General features: G+C 36.7%; 1 protein-coding gene across 1 annotated transcript in view; it reads right to left on the reverse strand.

The window, feature by feature from the left end:
- LOC122797840 (vomeronasal type-2 receptor 26-like) overlaps positions 1–14,914 on the reverse strand; it is a 152,833-nt gene that overhangs the window by 95,221 nt on the left and 42,698 nt on the right. The window contains exons 5-6 of the mRNA XM_044066361.1: positions 7,367–7,594; positions 5,714–5,837 (exon numbers count right to left, since the gene is read on the reverse strand). Of these exons, the coding sequence (XP_043922296.1) occupies positions 5,714–5,837; positions 7,367–7,594 (352 nt within the window). The remainder of the gene's footprint in view (positions 1–5,713; positions 5,838–7,366; positions 7,595–14,914) is intronic.

Consider the following 14,914-nt stretch of genomic DNA (forward strand, 5'->3'; position numbering starts at 1 on the left):
AGAGAGCTCAGGGTTAAAAAGTGATCAGAGCATTTACGTTTAGGAACTGAATGGGAAATTTAGTGCTAAGGACCAATTAGGGAATGTAGGTTTCAGAAGCAAGAGGGTAGGTTAGAGTTAGGGAGTGAGAGGGAGTTTAGGGTTAAGGTTAGGATGCAATGTCTGAAGTTAACCTTAGGAATGTTTTAGATTAGAATTACAGTTCTTGGAGAGGTATATAGTTTCCTAAGATTGAGTTAGTGAAAGGTCAACACTTGCTGTGTTGAACAGGTTAGCCATGAGCTAATAGCACACAAGTACTTGTAGTAGACCTGTTTTAGATTCTGCAGCACCAGAGGAGATAGCATTTAATCAGGAGGCCTGGCTAGGGTCATGGTAGGCATTTGCCATCATCTCTATGAATGTAACCATGGATACCAGTATGACTGACATTGCCCTCCGCAGAAATCTCTGATTCAAATCCCTGTATACTATGTCACTCTGCATGCAGTGCAGGTTGTCCTGCAAACCCCGCTTTAAATCACGGTGCTGTACTGCTTATTTGTCACTCTGCTTTGCTGCTTTTTTGTCACTCTACTGTGCTGTTTTTCTATCACTCTGCTATGGTGCTTCTTGTTAGTCTGCTTTGCTGTTTTTTTGTCACTCTGCTGCTCTGCTTTTCTGTTTCCTGCTCATAGAGATCATCTTTTGCAAAATGTATGCATTTGTATGGAGCAAAAATGCACTGAACATTACAGTTTGCATTCACTATAGTACTTTCTTAATTATGCTGCAAAAACTATAGAATGGATGAAAAAGAAATACCTCTGACTGGTTAATACCATGTCTTAAAGTACAACAACTCCCCCTTATGGGACTGTTTCCAAGCATCCCAGCCTAATAAACTGTCAGCTATCTTCATTCTCTCATACTACAAGTCCCCCATTAAATCACAAAACACTTCCTGAAGTATTCTTATCTACCAATCATATTGTCCTTTAGTTCATGTATATTGGACTAAATAAAAACCACGAAAAGCAGCCACACCAGTCCGGAATCACCAAGGCAAGGAGCAAACTCACAATAAGGTACTGACCACGATATTTTATTAACATGCAAAAATAAGCAACAAGCGACACACACGTTTTCGTCAAAATTACGACTTCTTCAGATAAAATTCATCCAACAAACTGCAGTTTAAATAGTATCCACCCCCCACAGGTTCAATCAATTAATTATGTAATTACAATAAAAGAATATACAAAAAATTATTACATATATGCTTACTTTTACAAATACATAAAAATAAATAAAATAGAATAAAATAATTCATAATGTATAATATTGTATATATACACTTGTTGTAAAATACTACAGTTGATAAAAGCCATAGATATTCCATTATTTATTAATACTCAAATCTTAATTAAATACATCTAGCTTTTAGCTTTAAATAGGGCACTATAGAAATAGATTCATTTAACCCTGGGGCTTTTGTAACTTCCAAAAGAATCTGCCAGTAGGTTTCCCTATGTGCTAAACTGGCCTCCCAGGGCCCACCTCTTATGTCCTTTGGAACCATTTCTATTACAAAAAACAAAAATTTTGCACCATCACACTCAGTGGTGTGCTTGTACAATGCATTGGTAATTTTAAATTTGGCTATATCGTACATGTGCTCGTATATGCACCTTTTAAGTTGCCGCTCAGTTTTTCCGACGTAAAACGCCGGGCACATTTGACATACAGCCAAATAAACCAGTCCACTGGACATACAGTTGTAATACCCCTTGGCCTTAATATCCCTATTTCGGCTTTCCAAATACAAATGGCTATCTTGCACTACATACTTGCAAGACGAACAACGTCCACATTTATATGTACCTATTTTACCTCTGGAAGTCTGCATAGCATGCTCCTGTTGTTCCAATAGTCTCTTCATATTTTGTCCCCTTCTATATATTGTTTTTACTGACCTGGCCCTAAATGTATTCAAATCAGTTAATTCCTGAAACATGGACCATTCTTTCTCAACAATATTCTTAATATGAGATACATTGCCACTGAAGTCAGTAATAAAAGTAAAATTCCCAAAAAATGTTCCTATTCTACTCTTATTGGGCCCACCATCAGACCCTGTGTACGTTTTACCCAAAATGGGATTGAACCTAGTGCTACGAGCATGTATATTGGAGCACTGATGCTGAGAATCAGAAAGGAGTATATTTTAAACACAATCCCTATAGCGACATTTGAATGGTCAGCATACTTTGTGATCCCACCTCTCTAATATCTGCCTGTATCTTTATATTGTAGTACAGTATGGTGATTTTTGCAGTAGATAAAAGCAAACGCACTGAGGATTGAAATCTTTGAATTGCATGCAACAAAAACTTCTTGGAAAAATAATAATTTTTTAAGTGTTTTTGCAGTGGGGTGCAGCCCCATTGTGGGGACAATGCCCATACACCGCCCAAATGTATGCATACCCACTCCAAGGTCACACTCAAAAAAAGAGGAAATTCCCCCCAAAAGAAAATCATATCTGGCACAACTCGCAGACACTGATTTTCTGTAGAGGAACTCTGATTATTAACAAGTTGAAGTTTGGGCAGTCGCAGTATGAGAGTTAGAACTCACTTTATAATCTCGAAATACTGAAATCTCAAATTTCAGTATCTCGAGGCTATAAAGACAAACATGCACAATATCAAAACCCCAAAAGCGCAAAATTCAAAATTGCAACTTTTAAATACACTCTCCACCACACAACAAACATACATACACCTTCCTCCCCACACTACAACAAACCAACAAAACACACACAAACACAACAACACAAATACACACAACTACCCTACATATAAGCAGGGGGCAAGCAGCCCTGCACCCCCCACACCCCCACTACTTATATATACAAACTCCGAGATCGCACTAACAAGACAAAGACACTAAACCCACCACTACATACTCAGTATTCCCCCTTGCACAAGCACACACCACATACATACAAACACCACCACTCTCAACACTTGCACACTCAAACACTTACTTACCTACCCTAACCTACACCTAAAACCTCCCAACACACTCACATACACTCAGATCCCTACCAAAAACCCTTAAAAAAACAGCACTTTCCTAGATCTCCATATATATCCACACAATGGCAGGCAAACCATATCCCACAGCACACCGCACCTTACAAACACAGCAAATCCCATGTACCGCACCACCACAACCACAAATTTAGCACTTTGAGTTTGATCAAGTGCAGTTTCACTCAACTGCACTTTCGTCATTTTCGTCTCGAGATACTGAAATTCGAGATTTCAGTATTTCGAGATAGTAAAGTGCTTCCGAGAGTTTATGCTTTATCCACCACTAGGATAACTTGTGGTTTCCAGAGTAATGTGTCAGGATTTCACTGAAATGTAAGAATCATGTTGCTAGTGTTTGTAATCCACAAGGATGCATAGAAAAATTGTAAAAGAATATAATATTTAAATTACATATGTTCTATGTCTAAACAAAATACCCCTTTAAGGGGAGTAAATAAATCTGGTAATCACATCAAAGTGTCTGCAAAGGTGTATAAAAGCAGGGACTGTGTTAGTCCAAGCCAGAAAGGCGGAAAGTGAACCAGAGGGGGAGCTCTCATCCTTAGAGAAGGGGCTAATGTCCTGGAGCAATGGCTGTAAATAGGAAATGCTAGATAATTTGCCAGAGAATGAGAAGACATCAGAAACACTGTTCATGAGTTGTGTTGAGTAGCTGAGGTTTCTAAAGGTACTGCGACTTATTGCTAAAGACCACAGATATTCATTTTGTTTTAAAAAAAAGCAATCTTTAAGTTCTGTTATTTAACTAATACATTTTTATATGAGTCTCTCCCAGCTGTAGTAAATTTCCTCAGCACTTGTTAGTATGTTAATACAGAAATGGGAAAAATAACACATACAACCAATGAAGCCAATTTTTCAAGCTAATGCAGAATTGTAGCAACATACATACTGATGAGAGCTTAATGAATGTTTGCATAGTAAAGTAGAGACAGTTGTCTAAAAGTAGCAAATTAAAACTTTTTCTTATACAGACTGATATTCTTCAAAAGGCACCTTTAAAAATTAAACACTTATTTTGTTTTCCAAGGAAGGTCAATGTATAACTATGTGTCGCTCATCTATCCAGGATATAATAGATTAGACTTTGCGGGTTCTGTTCAAGCAGCTTTATTATGTACAAACACATTACGATTGAAGCTTGTTAGCTCTAACTTAGGTAACAAATACAAACTAGCTACATTCATTCTCACATGCTTACTCTCTGGCACTTTCAAAATGGCACTAGGTAAGTGCCTGCAATTTATACATGCATGTCCATCATTTGCTAAGCTTCTTAAAGACACATCACACACTGTGCTCTACACTATGCCTTCAAACAATAAAGATATATGTTAAATTTCAAATATTAGGGTGGGTAATCATGCAGCCTCAGTCTCAGATAAAAGTATGCAACCTAACCATTGCACTACAAAGGCTTTGTGTTGCCATCAAGGTGATGTAAAAATACAGAGAACAAAGTTTTATCACAATCATGCAGTTTTAAATGGATTGCACATACATGTGTTCTCAAGATCTTTGAGGATGAAAATAGATAGCCTTAGACATTTTTTTTCTGAAAAAATAGTTTGGGATTTAATAAATAATTGCACAGCTATACATCTAGTGAAATGCAAGCATAAATTACTACAAAGTGGATGTTAATGAAGTGTGCATTTGTGCTTATCTGTTAATAATGAAAATGTTCCTAGCTGACATAAATTCTGGATTTATTATAAATGGACTTTCTATTTATTTATTAGTTTTATTTTGTTTCTATTTTGAGACATTTTTTAAAGTTCTGACTTTACAGCTTTATTTAAGTAAAATTCACATGGATATTAGACAAGGGACTATTTTACCAACAAATAAGTAGAAACTTAAATACAAAATAAAAAAGACATACACAAAGCAAAACTGCCACATAGATATGTATCACATAAGCAGAGAAAGACATCATGAGCTGTGGTATCTTCTTTAATAAGAGCATACTATCCTGTTAAAAGCACTCAGAACAAATGCCTCATGCCATATTATGCACCAGGGCATGCTCTTATAGGCATATAAATGTCACTTCATTTTGACATATTGCTTGCTTAAGTCTATTTGTCATATATGGTGGCAGATGAAAAAAAGAGATTTAAATAGAGTGAGAGAAAGACAGACAGAAAGAGTAACAGATTGAGAGAATAAACATAAACATGGTGAAAAAAGGTAACTTAAAAGTACTATAGCATAATCTAATCTACATTAGTCATGTAAAAGCTACTAAGTTAATGAATGCACGTTGAATTTACTACCACCACCAATAAATCATAATGCAAACTCAATATCATGTTTCATTCGAGGGTACACATTATTTGTGGGAATATATTATCAGATAACATTCACTGAGTTATTTTTACTCAAATCAGTTAGATACATATACAATTCAATTAGCTTTAATGGTTTGTGTTATATCAAAACTCATTCAAATGACAAATACATTACAAAAATCTTTAAAAATATTTAAGTCTCCAAATGTTAAACTTTTGTTTACTCACAAAGAACTTTAGTTAAAAATGACCTTATTGATCCAAAATTTTTTGTTGTGGAAAGATGTATGAATAGAAAAAAAAACATATAAATCTCACCTGTATGGTTTGTGATCTCCCCCATGGAGCAGGGTACACAGTCAAAGCAGCAGATTGGCTCTCCAGGACGAGAGGCTTTTCTGTATCCAGAAGGACAGGGTTCACTGCAAACTGAACGTGGAACCTGTGGTAGAGATAAAAACACTGAAAGAAATCAACACCTATTATTAAACACTGGTAAATGTCTTATATGGTAAACCTGACAAAAGCAGATATCCATGGATATTTGTTTCAATATGATTGGTCTTCATGCAAGCTCAAGTCACTAATGGAAAATGTGTGCCTTGAGCAATCAGGTTTACAAAGGCATTTCCTGTCTATTCTGCTCTGATCCTATTGTAAGATTCTTCACACTATATAAAATCTGGCCGACAAGTCTTCTTCTAGTTTCAAACCTTGCAAATGTAGCGTCAGATCAACTAGATCTGATGTCTAAGATATCTATATCTATCTCTATATACGTATCTATATTTATATTTATATCTATAGCTATAGAGAGATCTCTCTATAGCTATGGTTAGAGATATAGCTATAGATGTAGCTATAGATATAGCTGTAGCTACAGCTATAGCTGCTATAGCTATAGCTACAGCTACAGATATAGATATAGATATGGCTTGTAAGGGCATAGATTGAAACAAACAATGCATAAAAGAACTTTGTTTTAAAGAATGTAAAGTAAAAAAGGTAGCACTGAATATGCAGACTCAAGAGATGCTGGCACCATTTTCCTATTGAAAAAAGAATGTTAAGTTCACAGTGCTTAGCATAGGCATCTAGTAATAAAAAATAAATAAAATAAATAAAAAAGCAGTTAGACTGGACTCATAGACATCATACAACAGAGAACCAGCATGATGAGACACATTGTGCAGTGGTTATCATAGGTTCCTAGAAGAATATAAGGCTAACTGTCCAGAAGGCCTAGCCAGTATCCCAATGCCACAACCAAATCTTGCACCTTGTGCCTATGAGGTGAAGATGTTAATCATTATACCATACCCACTCCCATTTATATTAGGAAAAATTATGAACATGTGGTATGTATAGAATGGAAGAGAGAATGATTCATGAGAATAACAGAATGTAATCTAGTCACATGATATTGGCAGAGAATAAGATGCAGGAAATGGTAGAACACCACTGGTACAACTACACAAGGATTTTATTGAGCGCTTTTGTCTTGATAAATATCAGATTCCTGAAGTCTGATATTTATCAAGATGAAAGTGCTCAATAAAATCCTTGTGTAGTGGTACCAGTGGTGTTCTGTCGTTTCCTGCATCTTATTCCAAGTTGTTGGTGTCTTTTCTGTGGTCATATTGTCAGAGAACAAATGAGAAGGGTGGAGCTAATGAGAAAATATAGAGAAGGGAAAAGGACAAAGTGAGAGTTGGAGAGGGGCAACTCAGTGCTGACTTATGGAAATGGTTTGCCACAGCAAGGGTGGTACATTGCTGAATGATACAGGGAAGGTGTGCAGGAAAAACAACTGTATTGCAGCTAGGTATAATATGTTTCTGGCCTTTATTAGTTTTTGACCTTCTTCTTTTAGCATCTTCATACATTTACAATTTATATTCTCACATAAACCACTTTGTGCTTTGACAAAAGCTGTACTTTATCTACTGGAGAAAAGAACATGCAGTATACCTTCCCATAACCATCTTTCCACATAATAGCACTATTATTGATGTTTATTCCTTCATTCTTTGTCGAACTTAGGTCTATGTTGCCAATACATTCACAATGTATGGTACCATCAGGGAACATCTGCTGATTATCAAAGCCATAAATAGCTGGTGGGTCTCCATTGTCATCAAAAAGCACTTCTTGTCCTGCTTTGTTCCTAAAGTTGACTTTCTTGACATAATGCAGAAGCTAGTAAAACAGAATATACTCCATTAAATGCAAAGCATTTTCTAACATACTCCCATGGTATAGCCATCAAGACCACACAACTCCATGTACTGCTGCTTACTTCAAGTCAACTCATCTAGCAGTAGTCAAAAAAACTCAAACTGTGGTGTCTAGATAACAAAGCAAGTAGAAGGAAGTTGTCACCCTCTCCATACTTTAGAATTTTGCTGGTTTATTTTCCATTTAGACCACTTGATATTGTATTTTTTCTACCTTACATGACCCCTGATTATGATCATGCTGGAGGGACAGGTTCATAACCCAGAAACTGCTCATGCTATGGAACAGACTTCCCATACATGTCAAACAGAGCACCTCACTGGCACTTTTTAAGAGAAATCTTGATGTGTGGATGGGAACCCTGGGGAATCACTTCAGTGCCTCTACTCGACAAAGGCATGGGGAGCTAATGTTTGGTGACACGATGCCAGGGTAATCCTATGGGCTAGGCTTGTAAAGGCTCCAGGGCCATTAGCCTAGTACACACCTATGAACCTATGATACATGAATAGCTCAGTTACATAGTCTGGACATGGAAGTTGAAGGAATCATAATTCAATATTTGATATTAAATGTACATCTCAGCTAGAAAATTTCTAGCAGATCAGGATCCTTCATGGACAAGATGGTGAGGGGAAAATTGCACTGTAGCAGCTCACATGAGACAGACAAAAGCAAGATTTTTTTGTTCTTTCTAAGAAGATGGTGGAACTTAATCTTTTGACTTTCTGCTTAGAACATATTATGACCTTTCTAACTGGGTAAGATGTTTCAAGTTTTAATTTCTAAATGGTGCATTATACTGTATAGCAGGCCTGAAGAGGGAAGAAGAGAGAAATGATGGTATCCCTGTACCCTGAGCATATATAGGTTTATAGGTTCATAGGTAAGTACTAGGCTATCATGCTATCGTTTATATATATATATATATAGATCTACTACTATTCACCAAAAGCACATTTCACTGAAAACCAAATTAGAGTGCACTTTTCACCGAAAGCTCATTTCACTCACCGAAAACACAATTCACCAAAATACATTTCACCGAAAGTTGTCAATGGCCTTTTCCCCACTGTAGTGTGACCCTGGAGTTAGTATATATAGTTGGGGGGGGGTGTGGGGGGCACCGCCCCCTACATAGGGGGTGTGGGGCGTATAACCCCCTTACATATTTTATGTATATTTTATTGTCAGAGAACAGTAATATACTGCAATTACATGTATCTATGTATATAATTCAAAATATTTAAAGTATGTGGGGGGTGATCACCCCCCCCTTACTGTATATACTAACCACAGGATCGCACTACAATGGGGAAAAGACCATCTACAACTTTCGGTGAAATGTGTTTCGGTGAATTGTGTTTTCGGTAAAATGTGCTTTCGGTGAAAAGTGCGCAGTGAAATGTATTTCAGTGAAATGTGCTTTCGGTGAATAGTAGTAGATGCATATATATATATATATATATATATATATATATATATATATATATATACATATATATATATATATATGCATACACACACACACACACACACACACACACACATACATATATATATATATATATATATATATATATATATATATATATATATATATATGTATATATGGGTCTACTTTTCTTTGTCAAAATTTTATTATTATTTTGAAAAAGAAAAGTAGAGGACCACTTACGCGAAAGTGCACTTAAACAAAAGTGCACTTCCGCGAAGATCAGTTCTATGAACCAATAAGAAAGGAAACAAGAAACACTGCGGCACCGAAGCAAACCACAGTGGGGAAAAAGGAATTTACCTGTTTCCTCACTGTAGTGCAATCTCAGTGTTAGTATATTTAAGTAGCAGGGGTGTGGAGGGCTGCGCTCCTCCCCACATAGGGGTGAAGAGGGGCTTGCCCCCTGCAAAACACTGTTTTTGTGTTTACTTTTTGTGTTTATTGGTTCATTGAACCGATATTCACGAAAGTGCACTTTCATTTAAGTGCACTTTCACGTAAGTGGTCCTCTACTTTTCTTTTTCGAAATAATGACAGTTCAACAAAGAAATGTAGATCCAAATATATATATATATATATATATATATATATATATATATATATATATATATATATATATATATATATATATATATATATATATTATATATATATATATATATATATATATATATATATAAATATATATATATATATATATATATAAAATATATATATATATATGTGTGTGTGTGTGTGTGTGTTTGTATAAATATATATATATATATATATATATATATATATATATATATATATATATATATATATATATATACATGCTGTTATATGCTAGTATGCTAGTAGTCAGCATATCAAGCCTACTTTCCCCCCATAGCACAAGAAGTCTCAAAAGATGCAGATGCTGAACCCCTGAACTCATAAGGTAGGCATCTCCCTTACCAAACATTATTGTTATAGGTGATGCCACTGTAAAACATACAGATGTGTCTCTTACCAGCCTAACCAAGGAAAGAAAGACAGCTGCTTCTCTAGTACCAGGATCCATTAGATTATAAATGCACTAAAGTCCTTGAACAACAATTACAGTATAACTCTGTCATAGTTCATACCAGTGTCAATGACTTGAGGTGTACCTCCCTAGACTATATAAAGACATGATGGAGCTCTCAGACTATGGTAACAAGGCAGTTATGAGCCTAACACTGAGCAGTAGTCTACCTTCTCTGTGGATGATGCTCCAATATGAGCAAAAAGTAATTGACTTTAATATGTTGCTTAGCTTGTAGTGTCATTCAAAGGGGATTCAATACTTGTCAGCCTGGGAGAATATAATTGACAGACCATGCTGTTTCACCAGGGATGGCCTGCATCTGTTCCCTCTAGGGTTTTGATTATTGGCAAAGACATTGTCCATCCCATAGTGCCTTTTTTAGGTAATGTCAACCTGATACATCTACCAACAAAATGAAACAAGCAAAGGAAGATATGATGGTATTGCTGATCAACATAAAGGCTCTAAACAAGAAACTCCACTCCCTACAAGCCCTTCTCCTCCAGGAGGACAACTGTGTAGTGTTTGAGACATACAGCTGGATTCAATAAACCCTACACACTTTGCTAAAACTGTGTGCGTATCACGCTGTGACGAGCACTCAGTAATGTGCCAATTTGTATTTAGGAAGCAGATCTGCATGGCAAGCAGAGCTGCACAAGCACGATAAATATTGTGGCATGCTAATTATAGCATAAAGAGCTGAAGTGTATTCTAATCAACCAATCCAAGATGGAGGAGCTATTCAACAAGCAATAAGGCAGCCATGTAGACTCAGTGCTGGTTTTCCCTGCGCATTCCAAAACTTATTGGAATACAGCCACTGAAGGGAGTCTACACAGAAAGAATGTTAGGGGCTGTTGTAGCTTTAACTGATGTGTATGTGTAACAGGCTGAAGTCTATGCTGCTGCTGCTGATAGATCAAGGCCAAGAAGAAGAAGGGTGTTTAAACCCCATTTAACTTTTCATGGTCTGCATGAGGTGGAAATAACAGAGTGCTACAGGGTGGATAGAGACACACTCTAGGAACTCTGCAATTTCTGTTATCTTCAACTGACAGCAAGGGCAAATTGAGGTGAACCATTGTCTGTGGAGCCTAAGGTATGTGTAAAACTTAGAATATTAGTTTTAGGAAGCTTCCAGAGATCATCAGGGGACATTATGGGGGTGTCAAAGGCATCAGCATCCACAATCTTACATCATTTCCTGAATGCTATCCTACAGCATGCCAATGCCTATATATGTTTTCCCCATACCCTCGAGGACAGAGCTACAAAAATGCAGGATTTCTACCACATAGCACACTTCCCTGTAGTCTTGGATGCCATAGACTTCATACACATTTATATCAAAGCACCACCTGTGGAGCAGGGATAGGTCTACATAAACAGACAGGGCTTCCATTCCATTAACTGCCAAGCTGTGTGGCAGTCTGCATCTCTGACAGCAGGGAGGAACCTATCTTTTGTTGTCATTGATGGCTAGGTAGCTGGACCAAAGCCCATAGCCATCTGTTCTTGGTCAACTGCAGCTGCTCTTCTGCAGGCTGCTGAAATCACATCAGTGACCTGATGATGCACCTGATCATAATTTCTGCTGTGACCTCCTACTGCATTGACACCATTGACAAACTGTATTTTAACCATCTTTCTAGCACCCATATTCCCATGTCCTCTCTCAAGCAGAAAGGCTCCATGGCGCATCAAACCCTGGATTATCGACTGATTTTCTGAGTTACTGAAAGGAGGGTTCCATGAATTTGTAGGCTTGGGTGCCATAATCCTATGTGATATAAAACAGAGAATTATAAAACAGATAAATATCACATAACTAACGCATTGTTTACATGCCTGTTTATCAGCATTAAGTACTGGAAACGCACTTTTCTTGAAGGTTATGTGGTTGTCACACCTCCCCCTCACACACAAACCAAGGAATGCCATATAAATAATGTATTATATTTCCCACATAAATATTAGGATGCCTACACATTTTCAACAGAAAAGCACTTGAAACACATTTTTGCTCTTGGAACATAAAATGGTATGTGGCTCCCCCACCCCCCAAAACAACAAACAAATGAAGGTTCATACAAACCAAGGAATACCACAGAATTAGTTGTATATGCTTTCCACATAATTATCAGGCTGTGTGCACATTTACAACAGAAAAGTCTATGTATGATTGGCAGTTACTTCTTACTATCCCCACCACTCCTCTGGAGATGGCCCTGGGCCATCTCAGAAGTATTACACCTTTGTCAGTGACACGTAGATTACATTTCTCTCCAATAACATAGAATACTGTTAAACCAGATTTTAAAAATAGCTGTGCTGAAAGTATCACCTCTATCTCTCAAATGTAAATGCCTGCCAATAGTGCCTGTGCCAACAGTGAAGTATAAGAAGTGCATACCAATAAACATTTCATTTTCTGCTGGATATATAAATAGATTTTGAAAATTGTACAAAATCTAGAATGTACCTGAATAATACAAGCATACCTTCAATAAATTATAAACCTTCTCTGCCATGAAATCACATTAAAAGGAATACCATAGGATCATAGGAAGTTACTAGCCTAATGGCCCTATGGACCTTACACGCTTAGCCAAGTTCTACCCTTATTTCCATGATCAGCACCTCTATTTTGTTCAAATTCACAAGTCTCCTCATGTTCAACTTCCCTAGCTACACTATTACCTTCTTCTAGGTTAGAGTCTGTCCTCTGAGCACTGTGGAAATGCAAATGAGGTGTAAACTCATTAGAATTTCTGAATACCAGACTTTTGACTCCGTGTAGCAAATGTAACCATAATGAAGGCTCTACACCATTTTGTTAGCTGCTAATGACTTGTAACTGTAAATAATTAGTAGAAGAGAGGAGGAAAACACAGCAACAATTCAAACATCCTTCACTAGAGTGGGTGCAGTGAGGATTCACTTCCACACTTCAGTTTTGTTTACTAATAGCCAAACTCTTCTGACTTTCTTTTTCTCTTTTAACATTTGCATGGTGTGTGGCTTTGTGCAAACAAAAACAAATTCACAAAAATTTACAAATTAATATCAGTTACCTTAGGAAAAGCAATCACACTTTGCGACATTGTGTTGTGATTTGCACCTTAGATGATAATGACAGTAAAAGTTACACATGTGACCCTACTGTGTGGATAGCACAAGGTGTAAAGATGTTGAGGTACCCAATAGCTAAGATAATTAGACTGTGGTTCAAGTGCCACAGTATTTTTTTACTGAGGAACAATCATAATGAGTATTAACAGACATAATCTATATTCACTTTTGCCTGTGTCATTTGCACATTGTTCACCTGTGCATAGTGTTCACTGTTGAAGGAAAAATAAAGAAACATTGCTACTTGCAAAAAAGAGACATTGTTAGTTGCTTCAAGGGTTTGATTCCAGATACATCTCACATCATTTATATGTGTGATGATATGTATATATTATAAATGTAATCACTCACATATTTAAATGTGGAAAAGTTATGATTTTTCATGAGATATATTGATTACTGCCCATAAAATGAGTAACTGAAGTGGCATTTATCCCCACTGCTGTCACATATTTAACTAATCTTGTTCTGCTAATCGTAAGCCTGTTGTGCCATTCCTAAGTCTTCTTTACCATTATGTCAATCACTACATGCTATCTACCCATGCTACCTGCCATGTAATGTTAATAATGACAACAGACTAAAAAAAATTACCATTAATGTGCCAAAAAAATTACTAGGTGTGTCTTCATTTCTTCTTGTATGCATCCTATCCATCAAAATACTCTGTGCGTGTACCTATTAGGTTGATACATGGTATGTTCTGCAGGCTGACGGTGCTGATGGTTAACACTAACATGTTACCTTAACACAATAGTTTATCATTGTTCTACAGGCTGACAGTGCTGATGGATTACACTAACATGTTACCTTAGCACAATAGTTTGTCATTGTTCTGCAGACTGACTGTGCTGATGGGTAACACTAACATGTTACCTTAACACAATAGTTTGTCATTGTTCTGCAGGCTGACTGTGCTGATAGATAACACTAACATGTTACCATAACACAATTGTTTGTCATTGTTCTGCAGGCTGACTGTGCTGATGTATAACACTAACATGTTACCTTAACACAATAGTTTATCATTTTTTGCAGGCTGACTCTGCTGATCGAAAACAGTAGCATGTTACGTTAACACAATAGTTTAAAAGACAACGTCTTACTGTCAGGCGACAGTGCTACCGCAGCACCACCACCGCAGTGCTCAACTATACTATGTATGAGCTGTAATTAATAAATATTGGTTAATAAAATTATGTTTATGAAAGTTTAATAAAGGTTGTCAAACATCATTCAGTGCAATGTGTTTACTGAAGGGGACAAGGACAACATGCTACCTTGACACAATAATTTATCATTATTCTGCAGGGTGACTGTGTTAAAAGATAACACTAACATATTACCTTAACACAATAGTTTGTCATTGTTCTACAGGCATCCTGTGCAGATGGATAACACTAACGTATTACCTTAACACAATCGTTTATTCATTGTTCTGCAGGCTGACTGTGCCAATGGATATCACTGATACATTAAATGAACACAATAGTTTTTGTCAATGTGGTACATCCTAACTGTGATGATGGATAACACTAACATGTTACCTTAATATGATAGTTTGTCATTGTTCTACAGGCTGACTGTGCTGATGTAT

This window comes from Protopterus annectens, chromosome 3.part1 (genome assembly GCF_019279795.1).
Source record: "Protopterus annectens isolate FY-2018-M chromosome 3.part1, PAN1.0, whole genome shotgun sequence".
Classification (NCBI taxonomy): Eukaryota; Metazoa; Chordata; order Ceratodontiformes; family Protopteridae; genus Protopterus; species Protopterus annectens.